The 27,230-nt window shown below is 53.8% G+C and overlaps 1 protein-coding gene across 1 annotated transcript; it reads left to right on the top strand.

The window, feature by feature from the left end:
• The first annotated feature begins 17,865 nt into the window (after positions 1-17,865).
• On the top strand, positions 17,866-19,275 carry LOC132924735 (uncharacterized). Its single transcript, XM_060989182.1, has one exon. The coding sequence runs from the start codon at positions 17,866-17,868 to the stop codon at positions 19,273-19,275; it is 1,410 nt and encodes a 469-aa protein (XP_060845165.1).
• Positions 19,276-27,230: the final 7,955 nt, after the last annotated feature.

Genomic DNA, 27,230 nt, shown 5'->3' on the forward strand with positions numbered 1-27,230 from the left:
CCTACCTGCATGAACGCTCCATCCAGGTCGGCGACAACCTCTCCCGCCGCAACACGACCTGCGGCGTTCCACAGGGCTCCGTAATAGGCCCAGCCCTCTGGAACATATTTTACGACCGGCTACTCGACCTGGAAATGCCACCCATGGTGCAACTCGTCGCCTTCGCTGATGATGTCTGCGTTCTGGGCATCGCTAGAACCGGCCAGGCAGCCACTGCCCTCCTGAACCCGGCCCTCGACATTGTGTCCACATGGATGCGTCAAAACGGCTTAAATCTCGCTCCCCAGAAATCTGAAGCAGTAGTCTTCACCAGGAAAAACAAATTTAACGTACCAGAACTCGTTGTCGATGGCCACGCTATACCGGTCGGACGCTCAATGAAGTATCTTGGCGTTGAGCTCGACTCCAGGCTGCTGTTCACCAGGCACGTAGAACAAGTCTCCCGGAGAGCCACCGCGGCGGCTCTTGCCATCGGCAGACTGATGCCAAACCTCGGGGGTCCCTCGCAGGCCAAAAGAGCGCTTCTAGGCTCAGTCGTCAACAGCAAGCTGCTGTATGCGTCCCCAGCGTGGGCCGCTCAAGGGACTAAGACCGCAAAGAACCGCGCCGAACTCACGAGGGCCCAACGCTCAATAGCCCTCCGCATCACGAGAAGCTACCGCACCGTTTCAGTCTGCGCATCCTCGGTACTCTCGATGACGGTCCCAGCCGATCTACTGGCAAACGAGAGGGCGAGGATCCGTCTCCGCACAGATGACGCAACCGAAGAGGACAGCACACCGACGATTAGAAAACAGGAGAGGGCAATCTCCGTGGCGGCCTGGCAAGCGCGTTGGGACCGCTCCGTCAAAGGACGCTGGACACATTGTCTGATTCCGGACGTCGGACGATGGCTCGCCAAGCCATCCCTCAATCTGACATTCCATCTTACCCAGGTATTCAGTGGGCATGGCAGCTTCAGAAGCTATCTACATAAAAAGAACCGAGCAGACGATGGGTACTGCGTGTACTGCATGTACCCCGACGACACGGCGGATCACACTATATTTGCATGTCCTAGGTGGATAGACGATCGCTCTCGCGTCACTGAGATCCTCAGGCGTCCTCCGAACGCTGGCGACGTTGAGGAAATTCTCTGTGGACCTCGGATAGACGATATGCCCGAAGACGTCGAATCACGACGCAGGCTCCTATCCCAGGCTGCTATCAATCGGAGAGAACTGGTCGACATGATCGAGTCGATAATGACAAAGAAAGAAAAAGACGAACGTGAATAAGAGGCCGACTACAGAGCTTCAGCAAACAGGCTGCGAGCACTGCAAGTTTCAGAAGACTGAGGTACAGACCACCAGAAACCAGGTAGAAGAGTTGTAGCTCCTCAACCCATCCGCACCTGCGGAAACGTCGGAGGTGCCACTGACCACGCTCTTCATACCCCACCAATGGCACCAAGGGAGGGACGACGATCACTGCAACGCAGGGACGAACGAGACTGCAAGGGCGGCGGAATCAGATCGGCCCGCGAAGACGAGCAGCACAAGTCTGCAATGGTGATGGGAACTTCAAACTGAACGTTATGCAAATGTATTATTCTTTAAAACATGTACAAGTATCAAAGGGGGCGGCTAGTTGGGGACATGTCCCGACAACGACCCCACGTATGTATATATATTATTTGTTGTCAAATAAACGATGGCGACCGGGAGGAAGTAATGCGGAAGCAGTTCCCTCCCGGTCGTCGGTTCAAACAGGAAAAAAAAAAAAAAAAGGTTAGGTTAGGTTAGGTTAGGTTAGTCTCGCGTCGGTAGTCAGTCTCGCGTCGGTAGTCAGTCTCGCGTCGGTAGTCGTTCAAGACACACGTCCTTCGTTCGTCTTACGCTCCGAAGCCCGCCTCCAGTGGCAGTATACCGTACTATCCCGCACACCGAGTCAAGTGGCCACGCCCTCTGTGACCCGCTCCCTGTGACAGCTGTGCGCGTAAACAGTGTCTGAAGTGGCAGCACCACAACCGCACCCCTTATAAAAAGTTCGCGTTCAGGCCGGTGTCGCTTTCGAGTCGGCCTGACTAACATACCCCCCGCGGGGCACCGTTGGACTCTGTACAAGGTAAGAAAGTTGTTTCCCCCCGAACCGGCTTCTCGCCGTTATCTCGGCTGGGAGAGCCCGTAGCGGCTCGGGAGCAATAATTTGCCCCCCCAATCCCCCCGACATCGTCGATCAACACAGTCAAGCACCTGAAAACCCCAACCCTCTAGCCCCACCAGGGTCGGAGATAGGGCCAACAGGCCGCAAAGGACCCAAATCGGTTTTTTGCCTATAACTCGGCAGGGAGCGCCCGGAGCGTCTCGGGAGCAAAAATTTGCCCTCCTGAAACCTCTGTCCTACTAGGGCCCCCACTGATAGCTCACCGAAAACCCCAACCCTCTAGCCCCACCAGGGCCGGAGATAGGGCCAACGGGCCGCAAAGGACCTAAATCGGTTTTTTGCCTATAACTCGGCAGGGAGCGCCCGGAGCGTCTCGGGAGCAAAAATTTGCCCTCCTGAAACCTCTGTCCTACTAGGGCCCCCACCGATAGCTCACCGAAAACCCGAACCCTCTAGCCCTATCCAGGGCTGAGATATAGGGCTCAGAAACCGGCAATCCGCCAAAAAACGGAAAAACAAAACACAGGGACTGAGGGGACGCCCAAGATGTCGGACCAAGAATGGGACGACAGTCCGGAGGAGATCACGGACGTAGAGATGATGTCCCCCACCAGTCGTTACTTAGCGACGGGAAAACTCGACCCTTCAATAGAGATGCTCGGCAAAAGGAAGGGCGGAGTGAGTCCACCGGAAATGTCTACTAAGGGCCCCGCTGATCTAGTGGCTAGTCTGAACCTAATGAAGGCGACCCTCAACTCAGCGGTAACGGTCACAAGGATAGAATTCTCCAAGTCAGACGTACCCCCAGGGATGCACAGGCTCTCGACGATCCTGGCTGATCTCTCTGCGGTACTCGATGGTATTTTGGCGGACAAGGGGAACCTCGTCTCCTATTCGACGTCGCCGTCTAAGAAGAAGCCAAAAACCACAGCAGCCGAGCAATCGGCCCGAAAGCCTGTCATGGCTGACGCGTCCACGGACACCATTTTGACGCCCAGCTGGTGGGACAGCGACAGCGTCATAGAGGCTAGGGCGGCCTCCAAACGCAAGAAAGCGGCAAAACACGTAGGAACGGGCATGCAAAAGCCAAGGGATACAGAGGCAGAGTCTGCTATGGAAACGGACGCGGAAAACTGGTCCATGGTAGTAAAAAACAAACATCCGAGAAAGAGAGCTTCGCCGGCCGTCGAGCCACATAAGACAACAACGCCAGGGCAACCACAGAAGACGAAGACACTGTCGAAAAAGCCGCCGGCAGTGCTCATTAAACCGTCGGAGGGAAAAACCTTTGCGGACACGCTGAGAACGTTGAGGTCTTCCGGACTGTCAGCGCAGGATATAGGCGCGAACGTTACCATGAGGCAGACGAGAGACGGATGTCTTCTCATGGAGTTGGCGAAGGGCGTCAAATCTGGCGCAACGGCCAAGAACATCGCATCCGCTATATCGGCCAAGCTGGGGGATTCTGTCGGAAAGGTCATCCAACTTGGCGTTCAAGTCGAGGTCGAAATCTTAGATTTGGACGCTGTTTCCTCTGCGGCCGAGGTCCTCGAGGCTCTTCGAGCTGCCATTCCGGGCGACGACCCGGCGGCGGTAGCTGAACGTGAAGCAATCAGCGATGTCAGGATATGGCCAGTCCGCTCGGGTCAGCAGATCGCCACAGCGAAGGTTAGCAAATACGCCGCCTCGCTGATATCCAGGATCCCGGTCGGGTGGACAATGTGCAGAGTGCGTCCGAGGACCCTTCCGCCAGAAAGGTGCTTCAGGTGCCAGGCTTTTGGCCACAATTCTAGGAGTTGCACCGCGGCCGACAGATCCGGAGCGTGTTGGAGATGTGGCTGCACCGATCATCGGATGGCAAACTGCAAAGCTGATCAAGACCGTTGCTTGGCTTGTGATACGGCGGGACTACCAAAAGTCAGCCACAAGCCAGGCTCGGGCGCATGCGCCGCTAGAAGGATGGCCGCTGGAGTGAAAATAACCACCAATGGTTAATTTCCTTCAGATAAATCTCAACGGGAACTGGTCGGCCGAGCAGCTGATGTTTCAGACGGCCGATGAAACGAAAACGGATATACTGGTGGTGAGCGAACCCTTCGCAAAGTGCGGACGCGAAGACAGTTGGTGTTTCAGCACAGACCGAAAGGCTGCGGTGGCATTAACCCAATGGTCATCGCTCTTTCGAAACCGGCACGGTGCAGGCGAAGGATTCGCCTGGGCGACTTTTGGAGACCTGTCCGTCTTCAGCTGCTATTGGAGGCCGGGCACGACGCTTCAGGAGTTCGCGTCCTTTCTCGCCGACCTCGAGGTAGCGATACACGCCAACGACAGTCCGAAGGTAGTAGTCGCAGGTGATTTCAACGCGTGGAACACTGAATGGGGCTCCAGGACAAACAACCCCAGGGGTCGCCTTCTGTCAGACCTCGCCGCCAGCCTGGGTCTGCTACTGGCCAACGACGGATCAGTCCCCACGTTCGTGAGGGGAACTGCCACATCTGTGATTGATGTTACGTTCTACAGAGGTCTGATCCTGTCAGACTGGAGGGTCCTCGAGCCCGACTCGTTGAGCGACCACGCTTATGTGTGTTTCAGGTCACCTGCTGAGCAACAACCGCCTCCGCATGACGAATCCGCGGCATCTCACCGAGGATGGTCAAAAAGAAATAGGGACGACGAAGCGCTCGCCCAATATTTCCGATCTACGCGCCCGGAAACCGGCGAAGGTCCGATAGGGGTGACAAAGGCCTTGGCATCGGCTGCGGGCCTGGACGATTTCCTCAGGGGTGCGTGCGAGGCTTCCATGCCGAGACAGAGACCGGGCCCCCCGGGCAAACGTCCGGTCTATTGGTGGTCGGAAGGGTTAGCGGAACTACGGCGGAAATGTCTGGCCCTCCGGCGGGTCTACCAAAACCAGCTGTGTAGGGCCGCCAAAAGGCTATCGTCGGGGAAATCTCCGGGACCTTCGGGAATCCCCAACGAAGTCCTGAAACGGTACGTGAAGGCTAATACTCGGGCTGTACTGAAGGTGTACAATGACTGCCTACAGGCGCTGACCTTTCCACCCTGCTGGAAAAAAGCCCGTCTGGTACTCATCAGGAAAGGAGCAGATAAACCTCCTGACGCTCCATCTAGCTACAGACCGATCTGTATGCTAGATACTCCGGGAAAGTTGCTGGAGAGACTACTGTTGCAACGTCTCGAGGGTCACCTGGACGCTCACGGCGGTCGTAGAAGGGCGGCGAACCAATACGGGTTCCGAAAAGGAGTTTCAACGGAGTCGGCCGTTGAAAGAGTACTGTCCATAGCTGCAAACGCCGCGTCGAAGGCGAGGAACAAGGACCTCTGTGTCCTGGTTACGCTCGACGTTAAAAATGCGTTCAACTCTCTACGCTGGCCGGTCATTGACGAGGCTCTTAGAAAAAAGAAGGTACCGGAATACTTGGTGGAGATGTTTCGCTCCTGGCTCACAGACAGAAAGCTCCTGACGGGCGAAGACATGAACCCACGGCCTGTGACGTGCGGTGTGCCGCAAGGATCGGTGTTGGGCCCTGCGCTGTGGAACGTGGCGTACGACTCTTTGTTGGAGATGAACGTCCCGAGTGGAGTTCATCTGGTCGGCTTTGCCGACGATCTCGCCGTGGTGGGCGTGGCCAGTACGGGTCAGCTTTTGGAGGACGCCGTCAACCCCGTCCTCCGGGCGATCGACTTATGGATGAGAAGTAAGGGCTTGGAGCTGGCCCATCACAAGACCGAGGCAGTCATCCTGTCCAGGAGGCGGGCCTTTGTACCCCCTAGATTAGAGGTAGGCGGTCATGCGATCGAGATGGTCAAGGACCTCAGATACCTCGGGGTGAGGTTGGACAGCAAGATGTCATTCAACGAACATATCGCTTTCGTGGCAAAAAAGGCGACGGTTTCGGCGACGGCCCTGGCGAGGCTCATGCCAAACATAAGCGGTCCCGGACAGTGGAAGAGGCGCCTACTGGCTTCGGTTGTAGAGAGCCAGCTACTGTACGCGGCCCCTGTGTGGTCATCCACAGTGTCGGCTTCTCGCAAAGCTACTCGAGGGTTGATACGGCCCCAAAGGGCGGTAGCGCTGAGAGTGATCAGGGCGTACAGGACGGTGTCGGACGAGGTCGCCCTCTTACTGGCTCAAATGCCGCCAGCGGACTTGTTGGCCCAAGAAAGGGCGAGGTTAAAGAAGCGTCGCGAGCAGCCCGCACCACCAGAAGGTCCGGTGATGTCGTTGGACGGTATGAAGTTCGCTGAGAGACAGACGACTCTGGAGTTGTGGCAGCGACGGTGGGCCTTTTCAACGAAGGGACAGTGGACGAGAAGACTGATCCCGAACGTGAAAAGGTGGGTGTGCAGGGCACTACCGCAGATTCCGCTTACGTTCAGAATGACACAGGCGCTGTCCGGTCACGGTTGTTTTCAACACTACCTAAACCGGATGGGAAGGGCTGTGAACCCGGTATGCTTGCAGTGCGGGTACGCGGTGGACACGGCGGAGCATACGTTGCTGGCGTGCCCTCACTGGGAGCCGTTCAGAGCCGAGCTCGTGGACCGATTGGGTCACAGGCTGTCGGTGGAAGCGTTGTCGAGAATAATCTGCGGCCCGGCAGAAGAGGATCTGCCCCCAGACCCGGAGACGCGTGGGTCGGCAATCGACGAGGATGTAGAGTCTCTGAGATTGCTTTACAGAATGGTTGAAGGTCTGCTATCGGCAAAGGAGGATGAAGAAAGAGCTAGACAAGCCGCCGAAGAGGTGGGCCAGAACGCGGGTCCAGGGCGGCGGGCTTAGCCGGTCCAAGAAGTGGCACCAAAGAGTGAGTGGATGCTGCGGATGCTGAAAGCAGTAAAATAGTCTTAAATTACGTTTCTTGTTATAGTTATCGTTTATATTTTGATATTTTTTTTTTTTTTTTTTTTTTTTTTTTTTTTTTTGTTGCCGTACTGTTAAGCGATATTGTAATATTTTTGTAAGGAGGTAAGTCGGGGAGATTGGCCTCGGCTAACTCCAAAAATAGCTGTATTTATTTATTTAAATAAACGATGGCGGCCGGGAGGAAGTAATGCGAAAGCGGTTCCCTCTCGGTCGTCGATTTATACCCGAAAAAAAAAAAAAAAAAAAAAAAAGGTTAGGTTAGGTTAGGTTAGTTCAGCGGTGGCTGTTGTGGCGTACGGACGTGTTTTTGCGTCGCTCCCGTTCATCCTCGAGTTTTCGCTGAAAATAGTGCACCGTTTTTTACGCGCGAAGTGCCAATCGACGCGGAATTAAATTCCCCAGCGACCGGTACAATCCGCGTACAAATCGGCTGAGTTTTCATCGAGAAAACTCAAAACCAGTGTTTACGTGTGTTCTGCGCTACTGTGTTACGCAGAACGCAACCTCCGACTAAAAAGTGCGCGTTCGGGCCGGTGTCGGTTTCGAGTCGGCCTGATAAGACCTACCGCACCCTCCCGAAGGGGTCGGTGCACCGCGCTTCCCCCTCGGACTCCCGGAACTGGGAAATCCAGCGACCCAAGCTCCTGCGCCGCCGTGAAGACTGCGGCCGAACTACACGCGCCACGTTCGCGCGCTGTGGCCCAAAGGACGCGGCTGGAGGAGACGAAGCCAGGGACACCTTCTCCGACGAGGTCCGACAAATAGCGGGTGAGTAAAACAAAGTTTCACTTACCCCCTATCTATTTACACGGCCGCCCAAAGCCGCCTGGGCGAAAACGGCGAAACAAAGAAACAGCTGTTTCCGCGTCGGGGAACAGCTGTTGTCGACGCGATCGACGAAGGTGACCAGCTGACGGCCTGTGACCAAGCGACGGAGCATAAGTGACGGCGTCACCCGTCACCTGGCGGCAAATTCGAATTTGCCTTCGAAATCAGTTTTTCGCTTATAACTCGGCGGGAATTCATTTTAGGGCGTCGGGAGCAAAAATTTGCCCCCCTAATTTGCCGTCCTACCACGACCAGTGCGGATACAATCCCGAAGACCCTACCCCCCTAACCCCCCCCCCCCCCCCCGGAGCCGAGTTAGGGGTAAGGATAGGGACAGTGAGTGAAAGACGCGGTATACGTGATAGACACAGTGTCCGAGACAGTCGGTCACTAGTCGGAGAAGCGGTAGCAGCAAGGGGGCAAGAGTCACCGGACCTCCCCCTGCTATGAACCCCCAGAGCGACCCTGGTGGAATGCCAACAGGGGTTGATACTGGAAAAGACCAAGGTCACCCAGCTTCAAGCTCACTTGAGCACCTCGAGGGCCAAGATGTTGGTCTCCTCAGAATGCTCAAGGCGGAGGTCGAGTCCCTCAAGGATATGGCCAAACGCACACAGGTGAAGGGACTCAAGGAGAGCGTTGATCGGGTGTGCAGCATCATTGGCTCCATCGAGTCCAATAGCATCGAGCTGAAAGCGGCAAGGAGGCAGCAACTAGGCAGTAACTTGATGGTTGTTGATGCAAAAAAGGTTGTGACGATTCTCACACAGAACATAAACTCGGCAGTGGTATCGTCCAATAAAGTAGTACTTGACGCTATCGCAGGCGTAGGCGCAAAGGTGACCGGAGAACACGAGGACGACAACTCTGGCAGATCTGGCGGTAATAACAGCACTGAAGTGAAGGCGGCAGTCGCCAATCTACATGCACTGATCGAAGCGCAGGGCGCCAAGATCGAGGAGATAGCAGAGCTGGGGAAACAGTCAAGCTGGACGGAAGTGGTCAAGAAGAATAAGAGAAAAGACAAAGACGACAAACCAGTTGAAAAACCAGATGTGCCAGTGATGACTCAGCGGCGGGGAACCCGCCCCCCGGCAATTCCGGTCGATGTTAGCAAGGAGGACTTCCCCGAGAATAAGAAGAATGCAAACCCGCGAGTTCGCGCGCGCCCTCAGGCAATAATGGTGGATGTCAACTTAACCGATTTTCCGGCGCTAGCCACGAAAATTCGTGGCGGCGTCAACCGCGAGGTAATTGGGGATAGCATCACCGGCATGAGGCAGACGAAATCAGGAGGCTTACTCATCGAAGTCCGCGGCGACCCAACGCAGTTTGAGGCGGTGCGGGCAGAGATCTCCTGCTCTGCGGGCTCTGAGGTGGTAGTGCGTGCGCTCCAGCAAAAAGTCATGGTCGAGGTCAGGGACCTCGATCAATGGTCAACTGCTGAAGAGGTGGCTGAAGCCATGGCCTCCGTCACCGGCATTCCATCGGAGCAACTCAAAGTCTTCAGTCTTAGGAAAAGATACGGGGGCTCCCAGACGGTGTTGGTATCGCTACCGGTCGGACCTTCACGCGAGCTACTCAATTCCGGGCGGCTCCGCGTTGGCATGATTAGCTGTCAAGTCAAGCTCGCTGACCAGAAGCTAAGATGTTTCCGCTGTTTCTGCCCCGGCCACACAGCGAAGGAGTGTTCCGGCCCGGACAGAACACAATGCTGCAGACGCTGCGGTGAGACAGGTCACAAGGTAGCTGCCTGCAACGCGATCGAAACCGCAGTCAGTGCTTTTGCCAGGTCCCTGGTGGCGGAGGCTCCAGCCCGGAAATGAGCGCGGCCAAGGGGACTGGAGTCATTCAAGTCAACTTGAACAACAGTTGGACGGCCCAGCAGCTACTCCTGCAGACGATGGCAGAACGACGGTCGAACATCGCTGTCCTGTGCGAATACAACAGGCCGATGGGTGACTCCGACCACTGGGCAGGAAGCCTAGACAAGAAATGTGCCGTGTTTGCAGCAAACTCCTCGGACGTCATCTTGGACGAGCAAGGAGCGGGCGTAGGCTTCGTTTGGGTCTGGCTGGGCGATGTACTGCTGTACAGCTGCTACTGCACTCCAAACTGCTCAGTCCAAGAATATGACCTGTTCCTGGGCCGTCTTGAATTCTCAATCTCGCATCAGCCAAGACTACCAGTGAACCTGATTGTTGCAGGCGACTTTAATTCCCATTCTCCGGAATGGGGCTCAACGAGGCTAGATATCAGAGGGTCTATGCTGTCGGACTTTGCTACGTCGCTGGGTCTAACCGTATGCAACGTCGGTTCCAGGCCTACCTTTAGGCGGGCTAACTCTGCCTCAATTATAGATGTCACGCTGGAACGCTTTCCCTCCCGCGGCCGCCAGCTCGTCACAGACTGGTCGGTACTCGAGGACACCTACTCAGCAAGTGACCATCTGTATATAGAATACATTGTCTCTACAGGACCAGCGCAGGAAACTACGCGTCACACCACGATAGCTAGGGCACCGGGCTGGTCAGTCAAAAAGTTCAACGCGGCAGCGGCCGAATTGTTTTTCGAGCTGTCTGGTCCGTTATGTTTATCATCATCCGAAGCACTCGCTTCGGAGCACGCAGAGCAACTTGGGGCCTTACTCTACGCCACGTGCGATGCATCCATGCCACCCAGGTCGGCGTTCGAGGCACGGAAGGCTGTCCACTGGTGGAGCGCGGACATCGCCGCCCTTCGCAGGACTGCAATTGCAACGAGGAGAGCTTACCAGCGCGCCGGCCGCAGATCGGGTAGGGGAACCCGAGAGGCCGAACTCGACGCTTATAGGAAAGCGCGTACAGACCTCAAAACGGAGATCCGCAAGGCACAGGAGAGAAGCTGGTTAGAGCTGTGTCGATCAGTAGATAACGACCCCTGGGGAGTCCCCTACAGGCTGGTCACCAAGAGGCTAGGCCGCCGATCACCGGCAATGGAGCACACAGTAAGAATAAGCGTGGCTCGAGGTCTATTCCCTCCATCACTAAGGACAGATTGGGGAAGCATACCCACATCAAGTGGAGAGGCTGCTCTATCTGTCATACTACCCGAGGCCCCGTTAGGTATACCACTGTTTACCACCGACGAAGTGGCGAGGGTTGTCAGCAAGCTGCCGATGGGCAAGGCACCTGGACCAGACCTCATTCCGAACGAGATCATCAAAACAACTTTTAAGAAGTTCCCGTATGTGTTTGTTGACTGCTATAATGCCTGCCTCTCGGAGGGGACTTTTCCCACGCCATGGAAATGCGCTAAGCTGGTGTTACTGCACAAAGGCAAAGGGAAACCGGGGAACGAACCGTCGAGTTATCGTCCGATCAGTCTACTGGATGGCTCCGGCAAGGTTCTAGAGAGGCTGCTCCTAGAGAGGTTGATCCACCACACCGACAGTGTTGGTGCGCTGAGCGATCTCCAATTTGGTTTCAGGCGGTCGAGATCCACCGTGGACGCAATCCACCAAGTTCTGAACGTGGCCGAAGCTGCGGGCAGCGGCCCAATCCGGGACAGAGACCTTTGTGTCTTGGTGACGATCGACGTAAAAAACGCTTTTAATACAGCTCCGTGGAGGCTAATTGATGCGGCACTACGCCGCTGTGCGACCCCGGACTACTTGGTAAACATCCTAAGATCATTCATGGAGAATAGAGAATTGTTAATAGGGGATAGCGACTGCCTCCCCGTCACCTGCGGCGTTCCTCAGAGCTCGGTGCTGGGCCCAACACTGTGGAACTTGTTTTATGATGAAATGCTCAGGCTCCCAGTACCTGACGGAATCAGGCTAATCGCATTCGCGGACGATGTGGCGGTGGAGGCGGTGGCCCATAATGCGGACCTGATCGAGCAATTGGTGAACCCTGTTCTCAGCATGATCTGCGAGTGGATGACCGAAAATCGATTGCGGCTCGCCCCAGATAAATCAGAATGCGTGGTTCTCACGAAGAAGTATGTTTATCGGGATCCAGTATTACACATCGAGGGGTGCCCGGTAGCTGTCAAAAGGGCGGTTAGGTATCTAGGCGTCCAGTTGGACACCCGCCTGTCCTTCGGCAATCACGTGGAGGCAGTGACGACGGGTGCGAGGAAAGCCGCCTCTGCGCTAGGCAGGCTAATGCCAAACGTAGGTGGTCCAGCCCAATGCAAGCGCAGCCTGCTTATGAGTGTGGTGCACAGCCGCCTGTTGTACGGTGCTGTTGTCTGGGCAGAGAAGATACAGCACGTGGCCAAATACAGGAACCTGATGCTCCAGAGTCAGAGGTGCGCTGCTCTCAGAGTGGCGAGATGCTATAGAACGGTCTCTGATATGGCTGCTCTTGTTCTGGCAAGGATGCCGCCAGTCACTCTGCAGGCAGTTGTGCGCAAGCGTGCCACTGCTCTCAGGCACGAAGGTGCGGTCTTGACAAAGCAGCAGATGGAGGATGAAATGATTGGTCAGTGGCAGGCGATGTGGGACGTCTCCACCAAGGCTGCGTGGACGAAGGCGCTCATCCCGGACTTGCGAAGATGGTGGAGACAAGGACCAAGGGAAGTAAGCTACCACATGGCCCAAGCCCTAACGGGCCATGGCTGCTTCCAGAGCTACTTATGGCGGAAAAGGAAAGCTGAAAATCCGGGGTGCGTGCACTGCCCGGCCGTGTTCGATGATGCCGAACACACGTTGTTCGCTTGTCCATTCTGGGACGCAGCAAGAGCGGACGTTTCAGCAGCGTTAAGACATCCAGTCGGACCAGAGGACGTTCCATACCTCCTGTGTGGTCCCGACCCACAAGAGCTCCCTGGAGAAACATCCCAACGGAGAAGGTTAATCGCGGCTTCAAGGAGACACGTGGAACTCTTCCATCAGATGGTGGAGTCCATTCTCTCCGAGAAGGAAGAATTGGAGAGGCAGCGTCAGCGCCAAATGAGCAGATAGAATGCGTAGTTAAGTTTATTTGTTGTAGGCTGAAACGGCCAATCAGGGTGGTTAGAGGCCCCCAGGTTTTTTGTAAACTAAACATTGTTTTTTTTTATTATTATTTTGATGTTGATATTTGTTGTGGGCTGAAACGGCCAATCAGGGTGGTTAGAGGCCCCCATGTTTTGTCATTCAAATAATGTTGATTTTGTGTTGTTATTTTTTGAAATAAACGATGTGGTCAGGGAGGCAGTAATGGGGAAACCTTTTTCCCTCCCTGACTGCGATTAAACGAAAAAAAAAAAGCCATACCGATAGCACGCACCCGTGTACCGCTCCCGAGCAGTTTTTTGTTTTCGACGAAAAATCTTAACCGATCTGAGTGAATCCAGTGTCTTTCGCTCCGTCTCGACTCCGCCGTCACGTGAAGACATCGCGCGTCGAAATCCATCTGACAGCGGCCGAGAAATCGCGATAACAGTGTCCCGGAATCCGCCGCTCGCCGCCGGAAATAAATTTTTTTCCCAAAAGCTCGTCCGATCTTCACGCTCGAGGTCTTAAAATCTCCGTTAGGCCCTAACTAAGAGAATGAGACATCGCGCGCGAATGTAAGATAAAAACCCAGTGCGCTATCGCGACCTAAGCCCACCGCGGCCAGCCGCCCGAACCCAAAAACCGTCCAACTGAAACCGACCTCCCGAGCAAACCAAACGACCCACGGCTAGGTGCATCACCTAGTTCGGTCAGCATCGTCGAGGCCGAATTTTCAAGACTACGAACGGGCAAATCGGATACATTTTGCCCAGGTGAGTGCACTATTACACTTCCCCATAAGGTTAACACGGCTGCCCGTACTATCGCGCAGCCCATAAAGCCGTGATAACGGATTTTGCCACCGCGATCGCGTCGGTTCGCCGAATTTCTGAAATTTGAAAACGCCGGTGCGCGAGAACCAGCGCTCGGAGAGCGCTGCGGAAAACAGACCCAAGGTCGGGGCACCCGCCCCTACCCCCACGCGAAAGTTTTCCCCTCACCCCGTTTGCAAAATCACCCGCAACCCAGGCCCTGAAGGTCCCACTACCCCGGGACTCGGGCACAAGCCCCCCAGGCACTTCCCGGACGAGGTCCCCCCGACAGAAAATCCAAAAAGTAGAACATTTTAACTTCTGTGATAAATTGTCGTTGGACGACCAGGTGACCTAGGAAACGCGAATGAAAATTGAAAATTTCGAAAAATGAAAATTCTCGTTTACGAAGTGTTTTACAGGAAAACCGTGAGAGATAGGACGAAAGTTGTAAGACATAAAAGTGATCCCCATAACCAGCTTCATAAGTTGTATACTTTTGATTTTTCGAAAAACCGTTATTAAGGATTTTTAAACGTCGTACTTAGGTCGAACGATTTTTGAAAACCCAAAATTTGAAATAACGAGTTTTTGGAAAAATGAAAAACTGATTCTGTTTGGAGCTACAAGTAGAACATTTTAACTTCTGTGATAAATTGTCGTTGGACGACCAGGTTAGGTTAGGTTAGGATAGGTTAGGTTAGGTTAGGTTTACGACGATCTGCTCGACACCGACATGCCTCCCGGAGCGCAGTTGGTCGCATTCGCGGACGATGTTGCCGTCATCGGCACGTCCCGGACCGGCCCGTCGGCAGCCGAGCTCCTGAACCCAGTGCTGGAAACGGTCAGCAGCTGGATGCGCGACAACGGTCTATCCGTCGCGCCACACAAATCCGAGGCCGTCGTCTTGACCGGCAAACACGTATATACCGAGCCAGTCCTACACGTCGAGGGACACGCCGTCCCGGTCAAGGTGTCCATCCGATACCTCGGCGTTCAGCTCGACACCCGGCTATCATTCACGGCGCACATTGCGGCCGCGGCAAAGAAGGCAACCGAATCGGCCAGAGCCATTGGACGGCTGATGCCAAACGTAGGCGGACCGGCCCAGGCGAAACGGGCACTCCTGGGTTCGGTCACGAACAGCAAGCTACTGTACGCCTCTCCGGTCTGGGCGACAGTCGGTACCAAGACCGCTAAGAACAGAAACGAAATGGCTCGCGCTCAGCGTACTACTGCACTACGCACCATCAGGGCGTACCGAACCGTGTCTACCGAAGCGTCATCCGTCCTCTCTTCTATGCTGCCGGCCAACCTCCTCGCTCACGAGAGAGCCAGAGTCAACGACCGGATGAGCGACGCCGGCGAGGTCAGACCTAAACAAGCGGTGAAGCTCCAGGAGAGGGAGATATCGGTCAAGTCCTGGCAATCTAGATGGGACCGGGCAGCAATCACACCTGGCGCGGTAGCGCGGAGATGGACCCACCGACTCCTACCCGACATAGCACGATGGCTGACTAAACCGCCAATGGACCTCACTTTCCACCTTACCCAGGTACTCACAGCTCACGGCTGCTTCAGGAGCTACCTCGCTAGATTCAACCGGGCAGACGACAGCTACTGCACCTACTGCATGCACACAGACGACACCGCCGAACACACGCTGTTCGTCTGCCCGAGGTGGGTAGATGAGCGCTCCACTATGGCCAGCCTTCTCCGCCGACCCCTCCACGCCGGTGACGTTGAGGAAATTCTCTGCGGCCCCCGAAATGACGAGTTGCCAGACGACCTGGAGGCGCGAAACAGAATACTCGATCAGGCGAGAACGAACCGCCGGGAATTTATCACCATGGTCGAATCGATCATGGCTGAAAAGGAGGAAGACGTTCCGTACAGCGATGAAGGACGGACCGAAGACGCTCTCCGCAGTCGCAGCAGTGACACTTCGGAGGTGTCACCGACCACCGTTCCTTCATCCCCACCCCCCTGTGACACCACGGGAGGGTAAGGCGATCACTGCACCGCAGGACGAACGGGCACCCCAGGGCGGCTGACTTCGGTCGGCCCGCTAAGACCAGGATCAGAACAACCACACGCTAAAATGTAATGTAGATATAATTGTATAAACTGTCATGTAAGGGGGGGGGGGTAAGTCGGGGAATTGTCCCGTCTACCTCCCCCGTATGTAAAAAAATTTTTGATTATTTCAATAAACGATGGCGGCGTCGCGGCAGTAATGCGAAAGCAATTCGCAAAAAAAAAAAAAAAAGGTTAGGTTAGGTTAGGTTAGGTTAGTTCCCCGTGCGTTGAGCATGCCATCGGGCGCGTCCCCAGGTTGCAGATAGGGGAACGCCCTGCAAATAAGCAGGGTAGTCGCGAAATAAGCCATACCCTTTGGGATTGGACGAATAAGCGGTCGCAGACAAGCTCACCACCGGGGATGTGATCAGCCCCCGGTGTCTTCGAGGATCAGATAGAACGTTTAGGAAGTAGGACAGACAGCGCGAGACTGGCGCTGTCAGTGGCGCACAAGTCAACCTAACAATTATGATGGACACAACAACGAAGCTAGATGATACTGCTACATGGGCCTCGGAAACCCCAGAGCCGGCGGTTGGGGGACGGTGCTCGCCCCAGGTGTCGTCATCACCCACCAGCACCAAATGTGTAGAAGTGACTAGGCAGGCTTCTACCGCCAGCAACGGAGCTGGTGAAGCAACTGCTGGAGATGGTGCGAGACAGGCCCTCTCCAACGGCCGGAAAGCCGTTGAAGCGACTGTAGGAAACACGTCCAAGACAGGACTATCAGGCGGAACATCGGCAATGAGAACCCAAGCGGAAGAGCAGTACGATAAACAGCTAGAAGATTCCCTGAGATATATGGAAGCCTTGGAAAACGCAGTGCAAGGTGCACCAAACACGAAAATAGATATCAAAAACGGCACGAAGGTTCTCGGTCTAGCTCTAAGAGAGCTTCACAAAGCAGCGAAGGCGCTTGGATTAGCAAGATCTCCTGGGGTCATGGAGCAACGAATCCAAAATAATCAGCAAGCACTATACCAGCAACAGCAAAAAATGCTGGCCGTCATGAACATAATTCGAACTAAGCAAGACCAGCAACATGTTCTACTCGCATGCGAGAAAAAGCTGGAGCCCAGAGATGACGGGAAGATGGATGCTGTGCTCGGTGAAATCGCAGAGCTTAAAAGGGAGGTAGGAACATTACGGACCACCCTAGTAGAGAGAGAGCAACGGACAATCGCCTGCTCTTCTTCTCACACCTCGGTGCCAGTTGATACGGTTGGAGAGGACGCAGCACCAAAACAGCCGAAGAAGACTAACCAGCCAACTACCGGTGGGACACCGCCAACTGAGACAGCATGGACAGAAGTGGGCAAAAGAGGGAAGCGCGCAAGATCTAACAACGAGAGGAGAGAAGAAACGGGGGGGTTAGAGAATGCCAATGGGTCAACCACGGGCCAGCCTGATAACCGAAGCCGTCGGATGCGTGACGAGGGTGCTGAGGCCCTGGTGCGAAGGCGAACCCCCAGGACCGAAGCAGTCACCATATCGGAGCCTGCGGAGGGAGTCACTTACGCATCAATCATGAGGACTGTCATGTCCAGCGTCAAACTAACTGACATAGGAGTGGAGATCGGAGCGGTTCGCAGGACCAGGACAGGTGGTATTCTCCTGCAAGTTAAGAACAAGGAAGAAGCCGATAAATTATCAGGGAGGCTGCAAAGCGCTGTGGGCAACATCGCGAAAATCGGCAGACCCACTAGGACTACCCCAGTGCTAATAACCAACGTCTCAGACTGGATGGATGATAGTGAGGTGGAGGAGCAGATAAGAGCGTCGTACCCCAGCTTAGCAGGAGTAACAGCGAGGATTCGGGAAAACACAGGAGGAGGCAAGGTGGCAACAATCGTCATCCCAATGGAGACTGCTAGCAAAATGGCGGCGGCAGGCCGGGTCAAGATTGGCTGGAGCCTGTGCCGGGTGAAACTACTGGAGCGTAAAAAACCCACATGCCACAGGTGCCAGAAACCAGGTCACTTTAAGGCAGACTGCAAAGCGACAGAAGCTGAGAGGCTATGCTTTCGGTGTAGGCAAGGAGGCCACCTCATCAAGGACTGCCCTGGCAGACCCCCGGCCAGTCGACTGTCCACTGGAAACGGCGACAGCGCTTCAGGGCTGAGAGCGGCCACGGAGGGAAACCCCCAATGATGCGCTTTCTGCAGACAAACCTCAACCACTGCCGAGCAGCCCAAGACCTGCTGTGCCAGTCAATGGTTGAGAAAAAAACCGACGTCGCCATAATCAGCGAGCCTTACGCGAGATCGATTCTTGGCAACACACGTTGGAGCCTGGACCGATCAGGAAGAGCGGCCCTAGGGGTAATAAACGACACCTTTACGGTTAGTGCATTTGAACAAGAAGATGTCTACATAGCTGCGAAGGTGAACGGGGTAACAGTGTACAGCTGTTATGCCTCCCCAAACTCGCCGATTGCAAACTTTCGAGCACTGCTTGATAAGCTGGAGCAGAGTGTGCGCCTGAAAGATGGACACATAATAATAGCGGGAGATTTTAACGCAAGATCAGCGGCATGGATGGACACAACAACAGACGCCAGGGGAGAGGAACTCTCTCACCTCGTCGACACACTTCGCCTGGACGTCGTCAACACAGGCAGCGACCCGACATTCGTAGGAAGGGGCGCTGGATCAGTAGTAGACGTCACGTTCGCCTCAGAAACGCTTGCGAGGAGAGTGACGGAGTGGAGGGTCCTCGAAGACGAGAACGCAAGTGACCACCGTTACATTGAATTCCAACTTGGGAGCAGCTTACATCACCCCGATCATGGAGAAAGTAACGATCAGGGCTGGATTGTCAAAGACATCGACCCGGACCTGCTATCGACCGGACTAATGTTAGCGGAGTGGACGGCGATCGGCGACACCACAAACATGGAACCAGAAGCAGCCGCTACGGAGCTCGAGAGAGGAATCACGTTGGCCTGCGAGTTCGCATTCAAGGCAAAGCCTCAAGCCCCGCAGAAGAGGAGACCAGTCCCGTGGTGGAATGACGAGATCGCGTCAGCCAGAAGCGAATGCGTCCGTTGCAGAAGAGTGCTAACCCGAGCTCGTCGGCGGGTAAGAGGAGAGGCCGCGGAGGAACACGCGGAATTTAAAGAGGTGCGGAAAAAGCTGAACAATCTAATAAGAAGGAGCAAGGAAAAATGTTGGGCGGACCTAACTAAGTTGGTGGAGGACGATCCTTGGGGAAAGCCGTATAAAATCGTAATGAGGAAGCTGCAGGGGCCTCCAGCTCTGAACAGACTGGAACCGAATACCCTTGCCGGAGTAATTGACAGACTCTTCCCCCAGCACCTTCTTATGACCAACGAGAGCCACGCGACAGAGGAAGTTCCTGTGCAGTGTAGTACACTCGGTGCTTCTGTACGGGGCACCAGTGTGGAGCAGGACACTGGAATACGTTCCCGCGAATGTACTGGAACTGCAGAGAGTACAGAGGAGAGCCGCGTTAAGAACCGTATGTGGGTATCGGACAATAAGTCACGTGGCGTCCAATGTACTGGCGAGCCTGCCACCCATCCAATATCTTGCTAGAGAAATCGAAGAAGCGTACAACATACGAAGAACCACGGGGCGCAAACCAACAACCGCCGAGAAAGATGCCAGCCGGAAGAGGACAATGAGGGAGTGGAACAGTCAACTGCTAGCGTCGGAGAAGGGAGAATGGACCAGGGACCTTATATCTGACTTGGAGTCGTGGTGTAAACGGCACCACGGAGAACTGACGTACCGATTAACACAACTAATGACGGGACATGGATGCTTCAACAAGTACCTACTAAGGATAAAGAAGGCCCCGAATGCGATCTGTTCACATTGCGGCGATCCATCAGAGGAAGACGACGCTGCCCATACACTACTAAAGTGCGCCGCGTGGAACCAGCAGAGGGAGAAGCTGCGGAGGACAATAGGCCAGGTCGAAACGGAGTCGCTAGTGACCAGGATGCTGGCTAAGAGGGAAACTGGATTGCTGTGCAGGACTTTGCTGAAGATATAATGAAAAAGAAGGAGGATGCGGAGAGAGAACGTCAGATAGGTAGATAAGGAAGTATTGTGGGCCGAAGGCCACTTTTGAGGGAAAACCTCTAACTGTTGTAAAAAAACTGTATCGGCGAGTCGGAGGGGCATGTCCCTCTAACGAACCAACAACGTTGTAATGTTATGATTTAATAAATTATGTGGCACGGGAGGAAGTATTGCTCATAGCTTTTCCTTCCCGTGTTGCGATTAATAAAAAAAAAAAAAAAAAAAAAAAAAAAGGTTAGGTTAGTTCAGCGGCGGCTGTTGAAGTGTGTGGACGTCTCCCTGCGTCGCTCCCGGGCAATTTTCGTTTTTCTTCGGAAATACCACGTCGTGCCAATCGACGCGTTACGTTGTTCTGCGTCGACGCATCCAAACCGCGCGGAAATCGGGTGAATATTCGTGGAGATATCACTGTTTATCTTCAACCCACGTGTGAACCGCTACTGTGTTACGCGTAAAACGGTTTTTTTTTCGCTAAAAAGTGCGTGTTCGGGCCGGTGTCGGTTTAGAGTCGGCCTGATTAAAATAACCCCCACTCTCGAGCAGCCTCAAGCGCACCGCGCGCAGTGCTAGGTGCCCCACCAACCGAGAAAATCTGTTTTTCAAACCACCACGTTTGAGGCCGTTTTGAAGACAAACGGCAACCCGGGCAATCGCGCGCGGTGGCTCGGGTCACGCAGCTCAACCAGACCTTTCCAGGGACACCTCGTCCGACAAGTTCCGACGACTAGCGAGTGAGTAATACCATTTTCTATCTATTCCCTATCCAAACACACGGCCGCCCAAAGCCGCCCGTGGGAAAACGGGATTTCCAGCAGATCAGCTGTTTAGCCGGTCAAATTCAAATTTACCTCCACCACGGAGGTAAACCTTTTTCGGCACAGTGAAGAAAGTATAAGTCGGAGAGAGCCGGGGTAAACGACACTGAAGTTTCCAAGGGGCACCGCTTATACTTCCCCCATCAGGAACATAAGCCCCCCTCCCCCCAAATCAGTTTTGCGAATATCTCAGCCGGGTTTGCTCTGAGAGCTTCGGGAAAAAAATTTGCCCCCCCCAAAAGCCCCTTGACATCCCAGGACCTTTGGGAATAAGACGCCACAAACCCGAACCCTCTATCTCTCCCAGGGGCGGAGATATTGTCGTAGCAGCGTTTTTTGCTCAGGTTAGGTGCCAACAGGCAGAATCCAACCGGTAACGCACCGTGGGGTGCTGATACCTTTGGATTTGGTACTCCTGATACTGCAGAGCATGGCCATGGAAGCCTCGTCCTCGCAGCCACCATAAGCGACACTTGAATATCTCGAGGGCCAGGATGTAGGGCTCTTCAGAATGCTCAAGGCGGAGGTCGAGTCCCTAAAGGAGATGGCTAAGCGCACCCAGGTGAAAGGGCTCAAGGAGTGCGTTGACCAGGTGTTCAATATCATAGGCTCCATCGAGAACAACAACGCCGAATTGAGAGCGGCAAGGACCAAGCAAGCGGATAGCAAGCTGCTGGTGATCGACGCGAAGAAAGTGGTGACACTCCTCACCCAGAACATTAACACGGTGGTTAACGAGTCTAATAAGACAGTGTTAGACGCCATCGCAAGCGCAGGCGTAAGGGCAACCGGAGCAAACGAGACCGGCGACGGATCTGGCGGCACCGACAGCGCGGAAGTCAAGGCGGCAGTTGCCAACCTGCAGACTATGCTCGAAGCGCAGAGCGTAAAAATGGACGAGTTGGCCGAGCGGGGTAAAACGACCAGTTGGACAGATGTAGTCAGGAGCTCCGAAGACGACGATAAAGACCGAAACCACTCCCCGAATAGGCAGGCCACCTCGGCGGAAGGAGGCACTTCCACTTGGACGGGAGTCGTCAAGATGAAGAAGAACAAGGCGAAACCGACTCAGCGTGTCGTGGAGAAGCGCAGTGCAACAGCTCAGCGGGTTAGGTCTCGACCAACGGCGATTCTTGTCGACGTGTCATAAGGAAGGCTTCCCTGAATTAGCCAGGAAGATTCGCGGCGGTGTAAATGCGGACATAATTGGTGACAGTGTCATTGGCATGCGACAGGCCAAGTCCGGTGGTCTTCTGATTGAAGTGCGTGGCGATCAGACCAGGATCGAAGAGGTGAGGACGGAGGTCGCTAGGTCAGCTGGCGCTACGGTGGGGGTCAGATCACTGCAGCCGAAAACATTAATGGAAGTACGTGACTTGGACCAGTGGTCCAGCTCCAAGGAGGTGTTCGAAGCGGTGGTCACTGCCACAGGTGCTTCGAGAGATTCCGTGAAGGTTGTTAGCCTCAGGAAGAGGTACGGCGGCTCCCAGATGGCCCTGGTATCCCTCCCTACTGGGTCCTCCCGCGGGCTACTACTGTCGTCGGGATGCCTAAGGATAGGCATGGTGAGCTGCAGGACCAGGGTCGCCGATCCTAAAGTCCGGTGTTTCCGCTGCCTTTCATACGGGCACATGGCCAAAGATTGCAAGGGTTCTGACAGGACAAATTGCTGCAGACGTTGCGGCGAAGCTGATCACAAAGCAGTCGGCTGCAGTGCGCTTACATCTGTTGTTAGTGAATTCACGAAGTTACTCACTGCGGGTAATAGCGGAGGTAAGGAGGCTACGAAAGGCACAAAATGACAGGCTTCTTACAGGCCAACCTCAACAGAGCAAAAGCAGCTCAAGCTCTGTTGTTGCAAACGATGTACGAGCAAAAGGCAGACGTGGCCATTATTAGTGAACCCAACAAGATCCCAAACAGCGACGGTTGGTATGGTAGCACTGATCAATCCTGCTGTCTTCTATTGTCCAAGGACGTGGAGGTAACTAACAACGGACGAGGTGAAGGTTACGTGTGGGTGGACATCCAGACATACCGGGTGTACAGCTGCTACTTCTCACCCAGTAAAAAACACTCACTGGAGGAATACAGGGCGTACCTTGGCAGACTAAGCGATAGCATTCGTGAGGGGCCAACCGAATACATCGTGGCGGGTGACTTTAACGCCCACTCACCGAGTTGGGACTCCCATTCGACTTGTGCTAAAGGTGAAGCCTTAACAGATTTTGCTAGTGCTATTGGCTTAATAGTCATCAATCAAGGTACTGAACCAACATACGAGCGGGGCGGCCGTTCTTCCCACATCGACGTTACTTTCGCGTCAACGGGAGTATCAAAACTGTTATATTTGTGGCAAGTTCTGCAGGTCAATATGGCAAGTGACCACCACCCAGTCGTTTTTAAGTTGGGCTGTGCAGCGAAGCCGACCCAGCCTCATACCAAGGGGTGGTCATGGAGACGCCTAGACAAGGATAAGCTAACATCGTTCCTCAGGGCTGCCTACCCAGCAGGTCAGATGATATTTGTGGACGTAGAGTTGGCAAATTTCTTGGAATCAGCTTGCGATAGCTGTATGCCCAGGAAATCATTCCATGGGCACACGAAACGGGTGCATTGGTGGACAGAGGAGATCGCTGCCCTCCGCGAGTTTTCAACCTTGGAGAAAATATCAAAAGGCTCGAAAACGGAAAGGACCGGCTGAGTGTACAGAGGAGCATCATCACGCGAGAGAGTCATCAAAAGCGCTCAGAATAGAAATCAGGAGAAGCCAAGAGAGATGTTGGGCAGAGCTATGCAAACAGGTCGACACCGACCCCTGGGGTTTGCCCTACAGGCTGGTGGTTAAAAAGCTAGTTGGCAGGCGCTCGATTCCAGGTCTCAAGCTCCCTGGTCGACTTGATGCTATAGTTGATCATTTATTTCCAGTAAGTAGACCACCAGTATATCCTGAAATATCGACTAGTATGCAGGAATTAAATTTGTTCACTATGGAGGAAATTGCGGAAGCAGGGCGTAGCTTGCCTAGAGGCAAGGCACCGGGGCCAGACGGCGTGCCGGATGAAGTGCTACGTGTCATCGTGCAGATACGACCAGATCTGCTGTTGTATACATTCAACAAGTCTGTGAAGACTGGAGTATTCTTCGAGAGTTGGAAAACAGCAACTCTGGTTCTGCTCCGAAAAGGGGATAAACCGCTTGACCAACCATCGTCATATAGGCCGTTGTGCCTCATTAACTCTATTGGAAAGCTTTTTGAGAGGTTACTAAAGGTGAGGATAACACGGCATCTGCTGGAACAACATGATGGAATTTCGGAGCACTAGTTCGGATTTATGAGAGGTAGATCCACTACACAGGCGATTGAGGCAGTCATGAACATTGTTAAGGGAGTTGGTAGTGGCCAACTGTACAATCGCAAACTTTGTGCACTAGCCTCGCTTGACGTTGCTAATGCGTTCAACTCTGCACCGTGGGAGAAGATTGATGCTGCACTCATAAACAAAAGATTCCCAGCTTATCTCATAAAAATGATCAGGTCGTATTTTGACGGGCGAAGTATTATAACGGAGAGTGGACGACGTTTGGTGACTACCGGAGTACCACAGGGCTCGGTCATCGGACCAATACTCTGGAACATATTTTATGATGGCTTGATGCGGCTGGAACTTCCTGACGGGGTACAGATAGTGTGCTTTGCAGATGATGCGGCGGTAGTTGCCACAGGGCATACTACTTGGTTATTGGAGGAAGCCATGAATGACTCCCTGCAACTGGTTTCTACCTGGATGGAATCACAAGGTTTGTTGCTATCGAGCAATTATGTTGACCACGAAACGAGGCTATAATAAACCGTCGTTCAAAATTGGCGACACAGATATAGCACTTTCTGACGACATGAGATATCTCGGGATACAGCTTAGCTCTGTGCTGGGATACAGGAAACATATAGAGGTGGCCAGTGACAAGGGTACGAGAACAGCTGTGGCACTCTCTCGCCTTATGCCTAACGTTGGAGGACCCTCTGCCGCAAAGAGGAAATTGCTGACGACGGTTGTTCATTCACAATTACTGTATGCGGCAACGATCTGGTGTGACGCTCTTCAGCACGAGGTCAACCGTAACAAATTATCATCTCCGCAGAGAAAGATGGCGTTGAGGGTCGCAAGTGCCTACTGTACGGTGTCTAATTCGGCCATAATGGTGATTGCAGGCATAACACCCATTCATCTACTCGCAGCTGAAAGGTCTGAGATCGAGCTGGCAAGGAGAGATGGCAGAGATCTAGCAGAGGTGAAAATAGAAGCAAGAGACAGAACAATGAATAATTGGCAGGCTGAATGGGAACGGAACGGTACCGGGAGTTGGACACGCAGGCTAATACCTCGAATTGACGTGTGGAAAAACAGAAGATGGGATCAACTAAGCTACCATCTCACTCAATTTTTGACGGGGCATGGATGCTTCAACCAATATTTGCTGCGGTTCAAGAAGAGGGATGACGCAGTGTGCATGTACTGCGACCACCCAACCGATGATGTTGAACATACATTTATCGTATGTGACAGGTGGTGGCAGGCAAGGCGCATCTTGGAAGAGGAGTTGGGTATCGACTTGACTCCGGAAAGGATGGTGGAGAGCATGCTGCAGTCAAAGAAGAGATGGGACAGAGTCGTCAAGTTCATTACATCAGTCATGACCAGGAAGGAGGCGGACGAAAAGGCAGTGCAGGCAGCAGCGGCAGCAGCCTTAGATTAAGTAAATGTATTGTGGCTCGAAGAGCATAATTGCAGGGATAGAGCCCTGTTAATAGTGTAATTAGTAATTTTAATACGATATTGTAAGGTACTGTGAGAGGGGGGATTGGCCCACCACATACCAATGTATGATGTGTTTTTGTTTAATAAACGATGGTTGACAGGGGTAAGGAGTGTGACGCGAAAGCAAACAGTACGCCCCTGTCGATCGGTGCCAAAACAAAAAAAAAAAAAAAAAAAAGGTTAGGTTAGGTTAGGTTCCACCGGAGTGGAAGACCGCGAATTTGGTATTACTACGCAAGCCGGGCAAGGAGCTTGACAACCCGTCTGCGTATCGCCCCTTGTGCATGTTGGACTCAGTAGGCAAGCTGTTTGAGAAGTTACTTACGGGGAGGCTGCGCGAGCACCTCATGAATGCCGGCCAGGCGGGTAACCAATTTGGCTTTAGACCTGGAAAATTCACTCTGGACGCGATGTCGAAGGTACGATCCGCATACCAAAACGCGAACGGGAGGGGACACGCATATAACCTGTTCGTTGGCATGCTAACGCTAGATGTGAAAAATGCGTTTAACAGTGCCCCCTGGAATAAAATCATTGACGCGTTAGCGCGGAAAAACACCCCGCAGTTTCTGCTAAATATAATAGGACGATACCTGTCGGAGAGGAAGATAGTAGTGCACGCGCCAGACGGGAGCGCCAGACACGTTGACGTCAGCTGCGGTGTGCCACAAGGTTCGGTCCTTGGGCCGGATCTTTGGAACGCCCTGTACGATGAACTCCTGGAGATTCAGCTCCCTCCCGACGTGGAGATAATCGCGTTCGCAGATGATGTGGCGTTACTGGCAACGGCATCCGTTCCGTTTCTACTGGAGGAAAGACTCGAACAGGCCCTCGGCGATGTAGTAGACTGGCTGACTGCAAATGGGTTTGAGCTGGCCATTGAAAAGTCTGAGGCGGTACTACTAACAAATCGCAACAAACATAATCGAATGACGGTAAGATTCCAGGGACACCTCTTCGAGTCGAAGCCGGCAGTTAAATACTTAGGTGTAAAAATCGACCCAAGGCTCCACTTCAGGGAGCACGCTGAACTTGCTGCCAAAAGAGCGTCGGATACCTGCCGCCAACTCACGCAGATACTTCCAAACCTTCGAGGACCTAGACAGCGCACTAGGAAAGTGCTAGCCACGGTGGTAACCTCCCAAATGCTGTACGGAGCCCCATTTTGGTTTCCCTCCATTACGGCGGAGGCACTGCACAAAATGGAGGTGGTGTACCGGAGAGTCATGTTGAGGGTTGCATGTTGCTACCGCACGGTTTCGCACGAAGCTGTGGCGGTCGTATCGAATATGCTACCTCTAGCTCTGCTGGCCGAGGAGCGGCTAGAAATGTACGGGGGTATCCTGAAATGCGTAGCCAGGGATCATTCGATCAGGAAGTGGCAAACGGCATGGGACACGGCGGAGAATGGCAGGTGGACGCACCGACTGATTAGGGAACTTACAACCTGGTTACGGAGGCAACACGGTGAAGTATCCTTCCACCTCAGCCAAGTGCTGACTGGCCATGGTTGCTTTGGCGAATACCTCCATCGGTTCGGGAAGTCAAATAGCGATAGCTGCGCGCTGTGTGGGGCATCCCCAGACAACGCCGAACATGCAGTGTTCCAATGCGACGCTTTTCATCATTGGAGGGCCGAAACATGTGTCTATCTCTGTGTCGACCAGCTAACGGCGGACAATGTTATAGGCATTATGTTGAGGTCAAACTCGGACTGGCAGAGGGTCACGTCCCTGATCGGAAGGATAATGTCAGTCAGAGAAGAGGAGGAAAGGACGAGGCAGCATGCACCGGGCGGGGCTCAAGGGAATCACTAGACGAATTAACG

The sequence above is a fragment of the Rhopalosiphum padi genome, chromosome 3 (assembly GCF_020882245.1).
Source record: "Rhopalosiphum padi isolate XX-2018 chromosome 3, ASM2088224v1, whole genome shotgun sequence".
NCBI classification, from domain to species: domain Eukaryota; kingdom Metazoa; phylum Arthropoda; class Insecta; order Hemiptera; family Aphididae; genus Rhopalosiphum; species Rhopalosiphum padi.